The sequence below is a fragment of the Furipterus horrens genome, unplaced genomic scaffold (genome assembly GCF_987537825.1).
Source record: "Furipterus horrens unplaced genomic scaffold, mFurHor1.1.pri manual_scaffold_11, whole genome shotgun sequence".
NCBI lineage: Eukaryota > Metazoa > Chordata > Mammalia > Chiroptera > Furipteridae > Furipterus > Furipterus horrens.
This window is the reverse complement of record NW_028327181.1, coordinates 53,466,831-53,485,703: the sequence shown is the minus strand read 5'-3', so window position 1 is coordinate 53,485,703 and position 18,873 is coordinate 53,466,831. Positions and strand designations below refer to the sequence as shown.

At 53.4% G+C, this 18,873-nt stretch overlaps 1 protein-coding gene across 3 annotated transcripts in view; it reads right to left on the bottom strand.

The window, feature by feature from the left end:
* Positions 1-6,103: 6,103 nt before the first annotated feature.
* Positions 6,104-18,873, bottom strand: part of PIK3R5 (phosphoinositide-3-kinase regulatory subunit 5) — a 67,964-nt gene continuing 55,194 nt past the window's right edge. For 2 of the 3 annotated variants that reach the window (XM_090291416.1, XM_090291417.1), the window contains exons 6-19: positions 16,653-16,722; positions 14,759-14,933; positions 14,070-14,223; positions 13,332-13,415; positions 12,372-13,080; positions 12,079-12,241; positions 11,630-11,755; positions 11,007-11,132; positions 10,751-10,844; positions 10,439-10,515; positions 7,966-8,059; positions 7,805-7,887; positions 7,164-7,276; positions 6,104-7,030 (exon numbers count right to left, since the gene is read on the bottom strand). In XM_090291416.1, the coding sequence (XP_090147542.1) occupies positions 6,883-7,030; positions 7,164-7,276; positions 7,805-7,887; positions 7,966-8,059; positions 10,439-10,515; positions 10,751-10,844; positions 11,007-11,132; positions 11,630-11,755; positions 12,079-12,241; positions 12,372-13,080; positions 13,332-13,415; positions 14,070-14,223; positions 14,759-14,933; positions 16,653-16,722 (2,216 nt within the window). In that variant the 3' untranslated portion in view covers positions 6,104-6,882. The remainder of the gene's footprint in view (positions 7,031-7,163; positions 7,277-7,804; positions 7,888-7,965; positions 8,060-10,438; positions 10,516-10,750; positions 10,845-11,006; positions 11,133-11,629; positions 11,756-12,078; positions 12,242-12,371; positions 13,081-13,331; positions 13,416-14,069; positions 14,224-14,758; positions 14,934-16,652; positions 16,723-18,873) is intronic. The other variant, XM_090291418.1, reaches the window with a different exon arrangement.

Below are 18,873 nucleotides of genomic sequence, written 5' to 3'. Positions count from 1 at the left end.
GTTTGTTCTACTTCTGTTAAAAATGCCATGGCATTTTTATAGGAATTGTTTTGGGTAGTATGGACATTTTAATGATTTTAATTCTTCTTATCCATAAACATGGTATATGTTTCCATTTATTAGTATTTTCTTAAATTTACTTCTTCAATGTCTTATAATTTTCTGACTGCAGGTCTTTTTCCTCATCAGTTAAATTTATTTCTAGGTATTTTCTTTGACTTTTAGTGCAATTGTTTTCTTAGTTTCACTTTCGGTGGGATTGGTTTCTTAGTTTCACATTCTGATAGTTTATTATTGGTGTATAAAAATGCAACTAATTTCTGAATATTTATTTTGTACCCTGTTACTTTACTGAATTCATTTATCAGTTCTTGTAGTGTTTTCATGGAATCTTTAGGGCTCTCTATATTACAGTATCATGTCATTTGCAAATAATGACAGTATGACAGTTTTACCTCTTCCTTCCCAATTTGGATGCCATATATTTCTTTTTCTTGTCTGATTTCTGTGGCTAGGACTTTCACTATTTGTTGAATAAGAGCATATGGGAAATGCTTTTAGTTTTTCTCCTTTGAGTATGATGTTGGGTGTGGGTTTGTCATTTATGGCTTTTATTATGTTTAGGTATATTCCCTCTCTTCCCTCTTTGCTGAGATTATTACTACGAGAAATGTCTGAGATTTTATTGTTTATGTTTTCTTTTAAGAATTTGAGATTTTTCTTCTTTCTTGAGGTAGGCCTGTATTGCTGTGAATTTCCCTCTTGGAAACGCTCTCATTGTGTCCCATTAATCTGGGGCTGTTGCGCTCTCATTTCCATTTGTCTCAAGGCCCCAGAGGAAGCTGCAAGCTGCCAGAAGAGAACAAATTGGTAAACTGGACTTCATTAAAATTAAGGTCATCTGTTCTGTAAAAGGCACTGTTAAGAGAATGAAAAGACAAGCCACAGACTGGGAGGATATTTGCTAAACGGTTATCTGATAAAGGACTGGTAACCAAAATATATGAAGTAAACGTAAAGTTTAACATTAAGAAAACAAACAACTCAATTTAAAAATGGGCAAAAGATTTGAACAGACACCTCACCAAAGAAGGTATATACATGGGAAGAACATACATGAAAAGATGCTCAACATCATCGTCACTGGGGAATTGCAAATTAAAACAACAATGAGACATCACCACATGCCCATTAGAACGGATAAAACCCCAAACGCTGACAACACAGCACCGAACGCGGATGAAGACGTGGAACCACAGGAGCTCTCATCCATTTGGTGAGAATGAGAAGGGCACGGCCGCGTTGGAAGGCAGTCTGGCACTGTTCTGTTTTTTATTTTTAAGTATATTTTATTGATTATGCTGTTTCAGTTGTCCCAATATTTCTCCCTTTGCCCCCCTCCACCTTATACCCCCATTCCCTTCAGCAATCCCTCCCTTAGTTCACGTCCATGGGTCATGCATATAAGTTCTTTGGCTTCACCCTTTCCTATATTATTCTTAACTTCCCCCTCTCTATTTTGTACCAACCAATTATGCTTCTTAGTCCCTGCACCATTACCCCATTTCTCCCCCTCCCTCCTCCCAGCTAATAACCCTCCAAGTTATTTCCACACCCAGGATTCTGTTCCTGTTCTGGTTTGCTTCACTGGATTTTGTTTTTATTTTTTAGATTCAGTTGTTGATAGGTGTGAGACTGTTGTCGTTTTAATGCTCATGGTTTTGATCTTCTTTTTCTAGAATAAGTCCCTTTAACATTTCATGTAATAATGGCTTGGTGGTGATGAACTCCTTTAGCTTTACCTTGTCTGGAAAGCACTTCATCTGCCCTTCCATTCTAACTGACAGCTTTGCTGGAAAGAGTAATCCTGGTTGTAGGTCCTTGCTTTTCATCACATTGAATACTTCTTGCCAGCCCTTTCTTGCCTGCAAAGTTTCATTTGAGAAATCAGCTGATAGTCTTATAGATACCCCTTTGTAGGTAGCTCTCTGCTTTTCTCATGCTGCTTTTAAGATTCTCTCTTTATCTTGAACCTTTGGCATTTTAATTATGATGTGTCTTGGTGTGGTTCTCCTTGGATCCAGTTTGCATGGGACTCTGTGCTTCCTGGACATGTATGTCTATTTCCTTCACCAGATTAGGGAAGTTTTCTCTCATTACTTTTTCAAATAGGTTTTCAATTTCTTGCTGTTCCTCTTCTCCTTTTGGCACCCTTATGATTCAGATGTTGGTATATTTGAAGTTGTCCCAGAGGTTCCTTGTATTTTTTTTTTTTAACTAAACATACTCATGCCATTTGATTGAGTAATTGTGCTTTTTGGTATTTACTGAAATCAGTAGGAAATACATGTCCACACAAAAAACAGCACATGAATGTTTATAGCAATTTTTTTCATAATTGCCCCAAACTGGCATTTACCAGGATGTCCTTCAGTAGGTGAATGAATAAACAAACTGGGGTACATCAGTACAATGGAATATTTATTCAGCAACAGAAATAAACGAGCTATGAAAACATGAAAAGACATGGAGGAGCCCTGAATGCATATTGCTGCCTGGAAGAAGTCAATCCGCAATGGCTACATACTGGGTGGTTCCAACTGTAGTTCTGGAAAATGTGTAACAATGGAGGCAGTAAAAAGATCATTGTTTTTCAGTCTAATTTAAAAAAAAATAATGGTTTCAATTTCTTTACTATATTAGCCAAGTATATCCATTTCTTTTGTCAAATTGTATTTTTGAGAAATTTATTTTATCCAAATTGTCATTTATTGGTGAATATGTAATATCCTTTACTGTCTTTTTTCACATGTATAGGACCTGTAGAGATGTCTTGTTCTTTCATTCATGATATTGATAATCTATTCTCTCTCATCAGTCTTGCTAGGGGCTTATCAATTAGTAAGTTGGTTTTCTAATTTATAGATTTCTGTTCGTACATTTATTTCTTCCTTCTACTTTTTTTTACGACTGACCTGTTCTTTCTCTAGCTTTTTGAGATGTAAAGGTAAGTGATTGATTTTTACCTATTGCTCCGTTCTAAGACATGTTTTTTATGAATTTTCTCCTAAACATTGCTTTAGCATCCCAAGAATTTCAGTATCATATATTCATTATTAACCAGCTCAATATATTTTCGAGCTTCCATTTCTATTTTATTTTCTTGACCTATGAATTATTTAGGGATGTAATGCTTGATTCCCAAGCAGTTGGGATTTTCTAGTAATACTTTTGTTATTGATAGTTTAATTTCATTTTGGTCAGGAAACATAATTTGTTGGATTTCAATCATTTGAAATTTGATGTTCTTTTTTTTATAATTTATTTATTGATTGATTTTGTTTTGTTTATTTATTTATTTATTTATTTTTAGAGAGAGGGGAAAGGAGAAAGAGAAGGAGAGAAATATCACTGTGTGGTTGCCTCTCACTCACGCCCCCAACTGGGGACCTGACGTGCAACCTAGTCATGTGCCCTGACTGGGAATCGAATCAGCGACACTTGGCTCGCAGGCCGACGCTCAATCCACTGAGCCACAGCAGCCAGGGCTTTGATGTTCTAATTGTACATAAAAGTAATGTGAATTCTCTTGTTGGGCACAGTGATCTATTTCAAAGAGATCAAATTTATTAATTGTTTTGTCCAGATCCTCTATATAACTACTGATATTTCATCTATTTGTTCTATCAGCTATTAAGAGAAGTTTGTTAAAGCCTTTTATGATGGTCGTGGAGCTGTTACTTCTGTCAGTTTTGGCTTTATAGTTTATTTATTTATTTTTTAATGTTTTTTATTGATTATATTGTTACAACAGTTCCAATTTTCTCCCCCTTGCTCCCCTCCACGGCTTTATAGTTTAAATGTATGTTATTGAGTGCATACAGATTCATGACTGTGATATCTTTTTGATGGACTGACTCTTTGATCTTTATAAAATTTCCCTCTTTTATCTTTTATAATACTACTTGCCTTAAAATCTTTGTCTGATATCTGTATGCCACCACCAGCTTTTTTGGTCAGGTTTGCATGGTGTTACCCTTTTGCTGTTAGCTCTTCTGTGTTCTTAGATTTAAAGTGTGTCTCTTGTGAACAGTGTATAATTTTTAAAAATAATTGGACAATACTAGGTATAGAATTTTAAGTTGATGGGTTTATTTTTCCCCAGAGCTTTGCAGGTGTCATTTCATTGTTTTCTGGCTTCCGTTGTTTCTGTTGAGAAGAGAGAGCTTCTTCAGTTGTTGACCCTGTGGTGATAATGTGTACTTCTTCCCTGGGCTGTCTTTAAGTTCTTTTCTTTACCACTTCCCCCCAGGAGTTTCACAACGAGGTGGGTGGGTGTGTGTTTTGAAAAGCAAACTCCAGACTTTATGGGAACTTCACCAGCTTCTCCATGAATATTCTTTTTCTGCTTCAGAGCCAATCCAGGGTCCCACATTGCATTTAGTTTTCAGGTTTCCTTGCTCTCCTTTGGTCTTCCCTTGTTTTTCACGATGTTGTCTAGAGGAATGCTTGTCAGATTAGCCTGTGGAATAACCCACTGTCTGGGTTATATGGTACTTTCTTCATGACTAGGCCAGGGTTATGGGATTTGGGGAAGAAATCAGAGGTGAAGCGCTCTTCTCACGTCATTTGGTTTTTATCCTGTGTGAGATTTGCTGAGTTCATTGAACCTATGAGTTGATGCGCTTCTTCAATTTTGGCCAATTGAATGCTGAGAGTAAGTACTGGGCCAGTACCCGGCCCAGGCCCTAGGTGGTTTCACATGCCTCCGCTTACCTGGCTTGTGCTAACATGCTGGACCAAGGTGCCCGAGAGACCCACCAAGCAGACCTGAATCCAACCTCCTGCTTGGAGCCCAGCCGTTCTTAGCCCAGCCTAGATCAGGGGATCCCTGCATGAGCAGAATAAATCATCACAGTTTACACTACAGAGTATTCGGTGTGCTTTATTGTTTGCAGCAGCTAGCTGATGCAGAGCTGGAGGAGCTCACGGTTCCTCCTCCCTCGATCCTGGGCAGTGTGTTTGGAGCCCGGGGCTGCTGGGCTCCTCCCGGGGCACAGGTGTCCTCCATCATCCGCCTTCCTCCTCTTCTCTCCCTCCCTGTGACCCAAGTCTAAGCACTGCCCGTGACCCAGAGGGCCAGCTTTGAGCTCACTTCCCTCCCTCCAGAACAGCGTCAGGGAAAATTTAAGCACAAATATATTTTCTACAGAGATGAAGATTACAAAAAGATAAAAAAAAAAAATCCCCCAAGAATCTTATTTCAGCTATATGTGAAATGATTTATGTTCATTGCTCAACTAGCAGTTAACTGTCATGTGGCAAAATAAGTCTAGGTCATTAAATACAAGATTCATAAGTTTTATTTGACAATAATATTAAATTTTATTTATTGTTGTGTGTACATTGGTTATGTAGTAAGAAAATCTGTTCATGCAACAAAAAATATTGAATTATACGGCCAGCCAGTCTCTGGAGCCCGGCCAGGCCGGGGTGGGAATGGCGATGCCGGACAGGAGCCGGCTCTGTTCCCTTCTCTCCAGCTGTGAGTACTCTGGGCTGGGGTTTCAGGGGCTCCTGTTGGCCAGGACCTTCGGAGCCGGAGCCGGAGGAAGCAGGAGGAGAGGAAGGAGGGGCTCGCTGCAGGGTCCAGGGGCCGAATTCCACAGTTCCCTTCCCCGCCCCCCTGCGGCCCCAGCCCTCATTCACTCCGGACTTCTCAGCTCCTCGGCCGGCAGTTTTACGCTGTTCCCTCGCATGTCCTAGCGCCCATTCCCCACAGTCAGGTCTGCAGCTCCGTGAGGCCAGCCATTCCACCCTCTGCTCCTCTGGGATCTTGCCCACGCACCGGAAAGGGGCCAGTGCACGTGGGGTTGTAAGATTCTGCACACAATGTGCACCAGCCCAAGGGGTGAGATGGAAGTGGGGGGCATGGGGCCAACCGGGGAGAGAAGGCGGTGAAGGCCGGGGGCCCCCAAGCAGCCCTCCAGTCACCCTGACACCGGCAGTTCCTCCAGCAGAGGGTAAAGCTAATTGCTCCTCACCCCCTCAGTCTTGGGGGACTGGAAAAGAGCGAGTGAAGAGCCTCCCAGAGGTGGAGGTGGTGAGAGGCCCCCATACCAGAAGCGGAGTCAGCGTTTGGAGAGCGAGGCCACTGGCCTTTCCTGAGCACGGGCTAGGAGCGAGCCCGGGGCCAGGCCCTTTGCCGTTCCTCTGCAGCCCTCCAGCGGGGCCTTATTTCCCCTCATCCCAGTGCTGAGGGAAGGGAGGCTTGAAGAAGCTAATCAGCTTCCTTCTGGTCATTTAACTAGAAGGTAACCGAGCTGCAACTGAATCTAAGCCTGTGCTGGCTCCCCAGGACCTCAGATCCAGAAAGGGACTCCAGAGAGGTCCTGGCAATGGCCAAGTGTTGGTGCTGCTTTTCGGAAGACCCGGGGACCCCGAGAGAGGAGTGGGAGGATGGTACTGAAGGTCAGGAATGAAACGTCTCATCCATGTTTCCGGAGTAGAGGAGACTGAACTCCCGACACAGAGTTTCCCAAGTCTTTGACAAAGGAAGGCGTGGCCTGGCCACAGGCTGGGGGTAAGAGGACGGTACCACACCCCAGAGCACCAGCGCCTCTGATCTTTCTTCTAGAAAGGACACTTGACTGTGTCAGCGGCCAGGCCTTCAGAGGTCAGCTCTCCTTCCTACCTCAGGAATGTGAGGGGCTGTGTGGCCAAACCCCTCTCTCCCTAAAGCCTGTTTTTGTCCCAAAGAGAGGCCGGAGTCTGCAGAGACTGTGATGCCACCCCCCCCGGCCCCCAGACGGTTCCCCACGAGGAGAGAGGTGCTCCCAGCCGACTGTCTGGGAGAGGCTCAGCAGAGGCTGCAGGGTCTTGCTAGGGCAGAGCTCCGCTGAAAGTCATGATGGGCAGGCAGAGGAGGGAGCAGAGGTCTGACGCGGCCTGGGCCGGTGGGTGGGTGGATTTCTGAGGTTGGGGACAGAGGCTGCTCTTCTCTGGCTTGTAGCAAGGTGAGACCTCACACCTGGGGGGCCGGACAGGAGGAAGGACAGGCCTCACATCCCTCCCGCAACTTCCAGGCCCCTGGGAGGGAATATGGGGAAACGGACCCCTTCCTGAGCCCCCCTCGGCTGCAGCAGAGCTGGGCCCTTCCCTACCTGACCACACTCTGCAGGATCTTCCTCTCGTCCTGGTCCAGACACACTGCGAAGGGGCAGCTGTTGGAGCCGATAATCTGTACCTTGTCCACTTTGATCTCCGATGTGCTGATCTGGAAGGAAGGCCCAGGTCAGTCCCCAGGGCCCCAACCAGAGACCCCAGCTGGTGGTAGTTCCTTCTCATGGAATTGCCCACCAGCTGCGAGAGAGGGGGTGGGAGTTTGTCAGGCAGCTCTCCAGGGCCAATGGCCAGCTCGGGGGATGGGTGCTGAGGACGCCATCAGGCCCTGGCTCCTCCCCACGCTCTGCCCTTCCCTGAGTCTGGAAGAAGCAAGTGCCCCTGAGGAGAAGCTGCACTGCTCTCGGCCCGCACCGTGGCAGCCCGTTCTGCCTCAGACTCAGGCAGGACCCTTCCACACTCACACCCTCTCCCAAAGGCACCCCTTCCTCCTAACAGCCCACAGCACTGCACGCGTGTGCACACCCCTGAGCCTCTCCTGCCTCCCAGAACCCCCTCATCCCTGGGACACCCCACCCCCTCATACACACACCCATGCACGCACACATGTACACACACAGGTGCATACACACACCCAGTGAGTCTCCTGCGGGCGTGGCTTCAAGGAGAGGGGAGTGCTTACCTGGTTGAAGCCCTTCTTGGATTTGGGATTTTGCCTCTTCACTACTTCTGTCAGGTTTAGCGTCAAGGCCTCCACGCCTGAGTCTGAAGGGCAGGGGCGGCTCAGGCCAGGCTCAGAAGCCCCCCCTGCCCCCACACCTGCCCCCTGCCCACCTGACTAACCTAGCTCCTCCTGCTTCCGGCAGGCCTTGTTGAGGTTGATGGAGGTGCAGACCTTCTCCATGTTGTTCCAGCGACTTCGTCCACTGATGGCTCCCTGGAAAGGCAGCAAAGCCAGATTCCCTGTCAGCTTGCTACCTTCCCTTCAAACAGGGGGACCCCAGATCACCAGGCACAGGGAGCTGCCTGCCATCAGCACACCCAGGAAGCTCTCTCATTCACCCAGGTCTGCTGGCTTCTTCACTAAGAGCCTCTGACCCCTGACCTTGACTCCGGAGTCATAGGACACGAGAACTAAGAGCACCTCAAGGGGGCCCTGACGACCTGCTGAGACCAGAGTGAGGAAGAGAGGGGAGCACGGGCCTGGAGTCCCTGGCAGAGCCAGCCTGGAACCCCTCTTTCATTGGGGACCCCCATGTTGCCAAACCCAAGAGCATTCCTTGGTCCTTGGTCAGCCTCAAGGGGAGCTTCCTTGACCTTACAGGAGAATTTGATTCTGTGTCCCCTCTCCTCCCCGGGGCTCCTGTGAAGGCACACTCCTGGCTCTCCATCACCTTCCTGGCTGGGGCCTCCACTCAGCGCGACACCCTCCTCTCCTTTGTTGCATGACACAGGTCTCAGAACCCCGTCTTGGGCCCCCTGCTCTTGCACTCCTACCTTTTCCATGCGGAAACCTTGACCACCTCCACATGCGTCTCTGTGTTTCACGTCTGAGTTCAGGCCTACCCACCCAACTGCCTGCTCCCACTTCTCCCCTCTGCCTCTCCAGGGCACTTCAAGCTCAGCATGTCCCACGTTCGCCATCTGCCCCTACCGGATGTGGGCTGCTCCCGAGAAAATGGAGCAATTAGTTGCAGATGACTGAAATCCAACCCAGCCCCGAGGCCTGCTGTTCACACAATCCACAGCCAGCTCCCATTGCTTTCCAGCACTGCCACCACCACCCTAGCGCTGGCTGCCCACACTTCTCTCCTGGAAAACACCAGAGCCTCCCAATGGCCTTGCCAGGCCCCCGCGGACCCCTCCTCTGTTCTCCGCAGAGCCGCCAGAGGCAGCTCCAAGCCTCAAGTCTGATCCTGTCACTCGCATTCCCAGCACAGCCCTCAACTGAAGCCCCTTCAAAGGAACCTGCTGCTCTTAGGAGAAGATAAACTCATTATAATCAAGGCCCTTGGGATTCTGGACCTACCTATCACATTGGCCTCACATCATCACCTTCTTTAAAAAAGATTTTATTTATTTATGTTTTAGAGTGAGGGGAAGGGGGAAAGGGAGGGGGAAAGAGAGGGAGAGAAACATTGATGTGAGAGAGGAACATCGACTGGTTGGCTCTTGCATGTGCCCCAACCAGGGACTGAACCCGCCACCCAGGCGTGTGCCCTGACTAGGAATCGAACCAGCGGGACAACACTCAACCCGCTGAGCCACACCGGTCAGGGCTCACATCACCCCCTTTAGAGTTCATGTTCTCTTCCACTCGGGGCCTTTGAACGTGCTCTTCCCTCTGGAGAATACACCCCTCTCTTCCAGTTTTCTTTCCAACATTAACCCCATGCGCCTTCTCCAGGGGGTCCTGGCTAACTTTCCTGACTGGGTGGCATAGTCCCCTGGAGGTTCTCACAGTACCAGGTGCCTCTCCTCTGCGCGCTGGGCATGGTTGTAATTACACGTCTGCTGGTTCCTCTAACCAATGCCTAGCATCCCCTCTAGGCTGTAAGCCTTTGGTTCACTCTTGAGAACATACTGAGGCCTCGAACACCTGGGACACAGGAGGTCTTTAACAAACCCCCGGCACATAGCTCTCGGGGTCAGTCCCTCCTGCCCACGGCCGTGGCCACCAAATGGAAAGTAGCTCCATCATCACTATCCCAGCAGCCCCTCTATCGCCTGTCACCACTCGCCACTCTGACATCAGTGTGGTCCTTTCCTGGTTTCTTGTCTGCCTCTCTCCTCAAGAAAGCTCGAGGGAGGGCCTCACCCCCCCTGCTCACTGCGCTTCCCCTGCCCAGCACAGAGCCTGGCAGGAGGAACTGCTAAATGAATGTCTCTTGAAATGGTTGAAGGAAGGAAGAAAAAAAGAAGGTGGGAGGGTCCCTCACTTGTGAGGCCCAGCCTCTGTACCCCAAGGTGTGAGACATGCTCAGAGACACCTGTCCCCTGGTGTGCTCATGGGCATCCCCTCCCACTCCCTCCTCCAAAATCTCCTCATTCCCTTCACACCAACCCCACCTCCCAGGCCTGCAGCCAGGCCCCAGCCGCAGCCGGCCTGTCCCTCACTGTGCCTCTGGAGGCCCCTCCTGCCCCGCGCCCTGACTCTTTATGGGGGCGGCTGAGCACGCGGAGCTGGAGGGAGAACACAGGGGAGGGAGGCCTCGAGCAGCTTGAAAACTGGGGCCCAGGGACCTAAGAGTCTGGCTCTGGGTGAGGAGGATCAGGAGCGGGTCCCAGAGGGGCGTGTGCCCCCGCAGCACCTTACCTTGCTGTAAATAATCTGTAGTGTCAAAGGGACGGCCTCCCGGTCCCCATCGATGCCCAGCCTCTTGCTGCCAGGACCTGCGCCACACAGACGGACCCTTCACTCTGTGCCACTTCCAGACCTGGGGGCTCTGCCTTCCCTCCCCACCCCCACCTCTGGTCCTGCTTTCGGTGACCCGGCCTCTCCAGGGTCATACTTTCCCAGGACTCCAGCCTTCTATGGCCCTGGGTCCCAGGGCCCCATCTCCCCATCTCTCCACCTCCTGCCCACCCCACCACCCCCCGTCCCCACAGGGGCTTAGGCATCACTCACCTGAAGCCTTGATGGCCCGTGTGGCAGCAGAGTGACCCAGCTCCAGGGAGTGAATGAAGATCTCCGTTGTCTTCTCCCCGGTGATGAAGGTCAGCTGGAGAGCAAGACCAGAGTGGCTGTGTGGACCTCAGGTAGGGACTCTCCAGGCTCCTCCAGCACGAGGCTGGGGGCTGCCATGGGGTGGGGACAGGACCTACAGTCCCACAGGGCACAGGCAGGGACGCCGCCGGGGGCCTGAGGGGAAGGGGCAGCTCACCTCCGTCTGATAGACCTGCAGCAGCACCGGCCGCGCGGCGAAGCGGCAGTAATACAGCAGCATGTCAGCCAGGATGGGCAGCTGCGGGGGCCCCTCCAGGGCCCGGGAGTCCGCCTTCAGGGGCTGCTGGGTGGGGGGGCCCGAGCAGAGGGACGGGGAACGGAGGGGGAACATGAGAGGAAGAGGAGCAGAGGAACACGTACACACGTGCAGAGGACAGAGAGGCAGAGCAGAGAGCCAGGGAGGGGTGGTGAAGTGGAAGCTGGAGACAAAATGGTCAGGGGAGGACCCCCAGCCTGGTCTGCATCCCTCTCCCTAACCTGGCAGGGGGGCCTCTAGGAAGGCCCCCTGCAGAGCTGGACAAAGCTAAAGCCTAAGGCCCCCTGGATCCTTCTGAGGCCCCTCCCTGTCACTGTGGTGACTCCAGCCCAGGGTCCCTGCCCACCGCACGCCCTGCGTGCAGGTTCAGGCCTGCTTCTCACCCATTCTCTCTGCTCATTTCCAAGTGCGCCCCGGTCCTTCATGGAGCCCTCCAGCTGGGCCTCCCCTAACCAGGGCCTTCTAAAGTGAGGCCAGGTGACTGTAGCCAGTGGGCCCGCTCTGCCCACCCTGGGGCCGCTTACCTGGCACAGGACTTCGGGGGGCAGGTGCATGAGGCCCAGCACGTTACGTTCGTACCAGGGGTCGAGCATGCCGAGGTAGTGAGAGATGTCGTTTGTGCTCTCCTCCCACTGGGCCGCACCCAGCTCCTGAGACAAGGGGTGAGGTCACCCCCAGGCTCCCAGCAGCCAGGAGGCCTGCCATTGAAGCCCGGGCTGCCCTGCAACCCCGGTCTGGGCTTCTCCCTGCCCTTGGACCATCTGACACCTTTCAGTCTGTGTCATACAGCACAATGCTACCCCCAAGTGCAAGGCAGGGACCACCCCTGGGAGCCAGGGCCAGGCAGGGGGACGTGCCCCACAAATGCAGGTGATTGCTTTTGGTGACTTCCAAACAGCCCTTTCAGGTAACTGGAACCTGCTCATGTCTACTCTACCTTCCCACCCCATCAGGTCCAGGGCTGGGGACATACCGTAGGGATGGGGTGCCTGGGGGAGTCTGTGGGGAGCGGGAGTGTCTGGCTTGGAGGGGCTGGGGAAGCGCTGGAGCTGCTCCCCTGGCTTCGCTTCACGGGCACGTAGAAGAACTGAAGCTTGAAGAACCGTGTGAGGAGCGGGCGATTGTTCTCCAGCCGCCTGGAGACAAGGAGACGGTGAGAAGGGGCTCTTCGGTCTCTGCGGGACCTGGGCCTCAAGCCTCCGATTCCACCAGCACCATCACCCTGTCACCCAGGGCAGAGCGATGCACCCCCATTCCAGCTCTTACCGCAGGTTGCTGTACGCCCGAGCTACCTTCCCCGAAATCCGATCGGAGCCGAAGACCACAACGCGTAGTGTGGAAGCCTTGGGGTCCTCGTCCCCACTCAGGAAGGGGTGGCGGCGCTGATGGCGTGAGGCGGGCGCCAGGAGCCAGCTGGGCAGCTGGGCGCTGAGCTTCGGCTGGGGCAGGGAGCGGGAGCGCTGAGCCCGGGCCGGGGGCGGCACCGGGCTGCCCACGGGGCTGCAGAGGCTCCCAGCCCGCCGCAGGGGCAGCGCCGCGTCCGAGCTGCCCTCCAGCCCCCGCGAGTCCCTTCCCAGGACCAGCTGGCTGGTGCTCTTGAAGAGTTTATAGATCCTATTAAACTTCTGCCCGGGCCTGCGGTAGCCCCGGTGTCCCCGGCTGCCAGACCTCTTGGGCCACTCAGGGCAGCTCTCCTCGCTGTCATCCACGTAGCCGCTGTCCATGCCGTCCGAGAGGCCAGAGAGAAAGGAGGTCAGCAGCTGGCGGGAGAGGGTGGCCCCCGGGGCCTGGGACGAGGCGAGGGACAGCGTGGAGTCACGGGAGGCCTCCGAGCTGGTGGAGAGCAGCGAGTCCCTCTTGGCACACTGCCCATCTGTTTCCAAGTCCTCCTCCTCCTCCTCTTCCTCCTCGTCGTCCCCCAGGATCCCTGGCTGGAGCAGCTCCTGCTCCTTGAGTAGAATTTCCTGCAGGATGTCTGCACGGAAGGAAGCAAGGGGAGGTGCCATCTGGGCATCTGGACCTTTGAAACCTCTCTCGCTCACCTTGGGGAGGGGTGACAGGCAGGCAGAATGGACTTGGGGAGAAGGTGGCAGGAGGAGGAGGGCTGCCCTCTGCTCTGCACAGAGCCTGCCCAGGCTGGGAGGGGGGCTGGGGGGACATGTGCAGCTGCTGCACCCACCACGACGAGAAGACAGCCCATCACAAGGGCCCCAGCCGGCTGCCTACCAAAGCTGTCCTGGCTCCAGCTGTAGGTGTAGCACCTGGCGACAGGGATGGGAATGGTGCGGAGCTTGCCGGGGTTTGCCGTGTCTGTAAGAACGGGGCGGGCAGAGGGTGAGGCCTGTGTTTCCAAGGAAGGAGCCTTGGGATGGGCCAGCCCGGTGCCCTCATCTGAGAGGAGACCAGAGTTGGGAGAGGCCTGGCCCAGGCTGCGAAGCTGGGTGGGTGGCAGCCAGAGGGCCCCATGGGATGCCATGCCCTCTTATAAGCTGTGAATTGCGTGAAGTCACAAGCCCTGAGCCTCATTATACAGGGTCCAAACAGGAAAACCATGGCACTCTCTCTTCAGGTGTTGTGAGGAATGTGCCCCTTCTTCCCTGGTGACAGAGTTGTGGAGGGGAAGTTTCTCGGGCTCCTTGGGGTGAGGAGTGGCCAGGTGACTAGAAGGGACCAAGGTGGTACGTGTGGCCGGGATGTGTGCAACTTCCGTATTATCTTCAATGTAAAGGGAAAGCCCCCTGCCCTGGACAAGCACATTCTTCTCCTCTGCCCACAAGCCACCACACGATGGCAGCCCAGCTGCAGGCAGGAACGACACACCAGGGGATGGTGGGCGACAGGATGTGGAGGAACAGAGGTCCCTGAGTGACTGTGTGGAGCGGAACCCCCAGGCCGACCTGGCCTGCTCACTGTGGGGGCCAAAGCAGATGACGGAGAAGTGGGCTCCTGTTCCGAGAGCCTCACCTAGGACACCAGGGAAGCCGGCTTTCTCTGCCACCGCCCGCAGCTTGGTCCTGAGCCACTGCCGGGCCTCTGCTGCGTCCCCGATGCCAGACGCCAGCTCCTGCGCCTCTGCCGTCTCTGTGAAGATGTCCTCGAGCTCTGCCAGCGTCTTGGACTGAAATCCCAGGAGGAGAAAGGCTTGCTCCTATACCACGGTCTGGCTGCCTGACTTCTCTGCCTCCTGGGGGTGACCAGTCCCTTCTCCAGCCTCGTCACCTGTCTCCACCCAGAGACCAGGGAGCCAGGCCTGCCCCCAACCCCCATCTCAGGAGAGAGGCCCAGAGCCAGAGCTCTGCAGACTTGGGAGGGACGTCAGTGCTGAGCCCTGCAGCCCAGACAGGGGACGGGGCTGTCCAGGGCCACACAGCTGACCTGTCCCAGAGCTAGGACTAGAACCCAGGTCTCCCAGTTGCCATCTGACCCCTGCTCCCCGGGGGTTCTGTGCCCAGCAGCCCTGGTCAGGACGCAGCACAGCACAAACCCTGCAGGTGAGGCCAGCTCTCCAGCCCCTGCCTGCCACGTCCCCGGGGTGAGGGAGGCCGCTGTGCCCTGGGGACCATGCACTGAGACGAAGCAGAGCGGGGACGCTGCCTCTCTGAAGCGTTCTGCCAGAAGGGAGCAGGGTTATGCTCCAGGCCCCAGACACATACCTGCAGCCTACAGTGCAGGCTGGGGAGGTCACAGTGGGCCCCAAAGGTGGCCTGGAAGGCGTGCAGGAGCAGGGTGATGTGGGCACCGTGGGGCGAATGCCCGGGGGCGCTCAGCTTGTTGGCCACAGCGAGGAACTCCGCCTGCACCTCCAGCGGGTTCAGCAGCAGCACGGTGCTGGGGGCACAGGGGAGGGGCTGTGGGCACGGGTGCGTGCGGCCCTGAGGCCCGGCCTCCTCACGGCCGGGGCAGGGCCAGAGGCCAGGACAGAGGCTGGGGGCTGCAGGGGCCCAGTTCCTAGAGGAAGGTTTATGATCCACTTTTGAGTATTTTTCACCCTGTGTTTTCAAAGACCTTTTAAAAACTGAATTAAAAAAAATAAATATTTATCTTTATTTTCATATTAACATGTTTTTTCTACAGGACATCTGAACGGAGGCAAGATGACTCAAGAGAAGATCGTATTTTAGGTGCGGTGACGTGACGCCAGGCGATCATTTTGGGGAGGGGGCAGAGGACAGACACGTGCCCCGGTGCACGCCCTGCTCCTCAAGCCAGGGGTTGTGGTGCAGGGTGGCATCTGCCAGGAGGAAGGGGAGCCCAGTCAGGGCTGCATCCGAGTCCTCCATGCCCAGGGGACCCTTTTCTAACTTGCCCAAGCCACCACACGGGCTGGCATCGGGCTGGGGAGGGAGCGTGGGTCCAGCCACGTCCGCCTCTCCTCCCGCTACACCTGGGCTCCTCCTTGGTGCCAGTGTTAAAATTTTTTCATTATGAAAACCTCAAACACACACAAACGTTAAGAGAATTGTGACCCCCAAGGGTGTTGATCACTTGGTTAACGGTTAACAACACAGGACGGTTCTCACTTCGCCCACGCCAGCCCTCGTCACTGCGTTTTCTCGAAGTGCATTTGAGCCATCAGGGTGTTATTACACCTGTAAGCACTTCAGTATGAGCCGCTCACACTCGCTCTTGCCCTCTCTCAAGCCCATGCTGTGTTTCACCCCAGTGCAAAGAAGCACCAGGCCAGTGGCATTCCCTCCATCTCTGTGGACGTCTGCCCCGGGGCTGGGCCCCAGGCTCAGGACCAGACTCTGTCGGTTGTCATCATTTGAGGAGAAACTAATTTCGGTTTCTCTATTTGTAAGAAAAAGGGGGTGGGCTCACGTAAGTGGCCCTAACTGAGCCCCTCTCCCTCCCTGAGGGCTTGGTGGCTACTGATGCAGACACACGGGAGCCCCACTGCGTGCAGGTGCAGAACAGCCCTGCCCGTGCCTGCGCTGCCCGCTCGCTTTCTCTGCTGGAAAAGTGACCATCATTCCCAGCTCCCAGGAAACAGAAGGGAGGCCATCTCTCAGCACTAAGACCTTCCTACCAGCCTCTCTGCACCTCTGCTTCTGGACCTTAAAGATACCTTATCCATAAGGTTAACACGAGGATGGATGAAGCAATGGAGCCGACAGCGGCACCCAACGCTCAACAAGTGCTGCCAAGACGTGGGTGGACATCACCAGCCACCTGCCTCTGCCCCCAGAGGCAGCTCATTTACTTGCTAAACTAACATTTGCTAAACATGTCTATGCCCTTCTGCCTCTCTCAAAACCCACCACTGGCTTCTCTGGTTTGTCTTTACCTAGAAGGGGCTCAAGAAACATGTGCTCAGCAGTGTGAATGCGCAGTGACTCCCTGGGGCTGAGGGTGGAGAGGGACCGGGGTGACTGTGATTTCTGCTGGTGGCGGGGGCGGGAGGGGTGCAGTGGTAGAGGGAGTGCCAGATGCATGGGCTGGGGGGGGCAGGAATGGTGCGATAGCGGGCGTGGGGTCCCATCTCTGTCCCCCCCCCCACCCCCCACCCCCCACCCCCGCCATTTCTCCGGCCCCAAGAGCACTCACACAGTGGAGCTGCGCTGACTCCGAATGGGCAGACCCTGCTCAGCCCTCACCAGTCGCTGGTAGGAAATTCCTGTGGCCAAAAGAAAAGAACAGAGTTCATGGGTTTGCCTGTTCCTTCAGCAACCACGGCCCTGCACCTCACGGTGAGCCTGGGGGGACAGTTAGGCTGGGAGTTCCTGGGTGACGCTCAGGACAAGGGGCAGATTAGACCCAAGGCCCATAAGGCCTTGAACAATAGAGACCAGGCCCCACCATGGCTGGAGCCACCCTGCAGAGCTTTGCTCTCTGGAGACTTTGGGGCAGAGCACCCTGGGCGGAGGACCGAGGCCGGGTGTCTGCTGCCCAGCTCCCCCTGTCCCTGCTCCCCTCCTCAGTGCTGGTGTCCTGCAGGGGTGTCCAGGCACCCCTCAGACTATTCACTCAGTCTCAGCACCTTCCACGGCCCTCGCCCTACCCTCGGCATCCCGGCCTGGCTCCCACAGCCTCTCAGGGGACCGCCGTCCTGCCTGCTGTCGGCCCTCTAAGGCTGCCGGCCACCCCAGTGCCCCTCGCAGCCTTCCTCTCTGCCCTCAGCCACCTTCCTGTCTCCTCCGACTTCAAATGTGCAGAGAAGAAACGAGCTTAAGGTTTCCCGCTGCTTCCTGCAACTTGGCTCAGCTCTGCAGCTGGAAAACAGACCCTTCACAGTGTGGGTTCAGCTCTGTGTCAACTGCAGTGAAGGGATGAAACGACATTTTGCTCGCCTCAGGGACAAGGGTGACACAAGCAGCAGCCTGCTTGTCAGAGCTTGGAAGTCCTTACGGAGTCCCTGTTGCCCTGGCCGGGCAGCGCCCCTCTGGACGGGGTAGGAGTGGGACACAGCAAGGTAATAATCCCTGCGGAAAGTGCACGGCCAAGGCTGGGCTTTCAGACAGCTCTACAGAAAGACAGGCCATGATTTTTGTTTAGTAAATGGAAGAAAACAACTGATTCATGCCATTCCAATTGAGGACCTCACTGCCTTGACTGGGGCCTTTGGTTCGGTGTTTCTCTCATGTAACTGTCACGTTTAGATATTAATGTAATATCTATTTTGATTAGGAAAGTCCCAAACAGTGGCTATTACTCTCAGGACTTGGGACACTGTCTGGTGGCCACTCACCTACACAACAGAGAAAATCATGCCATTCAACCCCCTCCCCAGGTTCCCTGATGAAGGACGCTGACAAGCAGTCTTCTCTCGACTCTTCTGTGCTTTCCTTTTCCTGTGTGACGTTTGTAACGAGGAACCCATGCCCCATGGACCCATCGCGTCGCCTCCCGTTCGGCCTCCGTTGATGAAGCCACACAGCTGGCCATGCTCCTGGGAGGTGGGGAGGGCAGCAGACAGAAGACCCCTCTCCCTCCACATCAGGTTTGCCTCCAAATGACGACCATCGGCTTCCGATCCCGTTGCCCTCCTGAAGTCACAAACCCCGACGCCTTAACTTTGTCATCTCTCTGCTTGAATATATTCTGGGTCTTTGATACCGTTGATCACTTTCTCCTTGAAGCTTGCTCTTCTCTGTTAGTCTCTGTGACAAGGAGCACTTTCTGTCACATCCTGTATTTCTCTACCTGTTTGTTTTTTGTAGGTTCCTTTATCGTCTCATTTGGGGGCTGTGGACAAGTTAGAGCTGGGAGCTGCTTTGTATCAGCTATGCTGACCCCGTATGACCTTGCCATTTGCCTGATATTGCTGCTAGGAACTTTTCGGAGAACATCTGTGGCCCATGGCACACCGTCACCCAGGGGGAGTTATTTTCAGAGCTGAATATTCTAGATATCAACAGTTTCCAAGTGAAGAACAGAGCATCAGCTGAAACTGCCCCCCCTCCCCCGCAAAAGACTGTTATTTTAATCTGGGAGAAGGCAATCCACAGTTGTCACTATGGTCTCACGCACATTCTGGACCAGGCTTGTCCCATCTTTCTGCTCCACCATCCTTAGCAGGGGACACCACCCTCGAGGTCATTTCGTTGTCGAAGATGGCTGTCAGAGCACTGACCATCACGTCCTCGTTCCAGGTAACAGAAATGAGGAACTGGAGGGGTTGCAAGTTTAAGCTTTCTGTTCCAGGCAGCGGCTCAGTCCTAGCTGATGACACCCTGGGGTTTCTGGGCCAGCTGCTCTCCAGTCCTTCCCTTAAGCCTCCCCTTATGATGTTGTGATATAAAAAGAAATGTATATTTGTATTTATTTA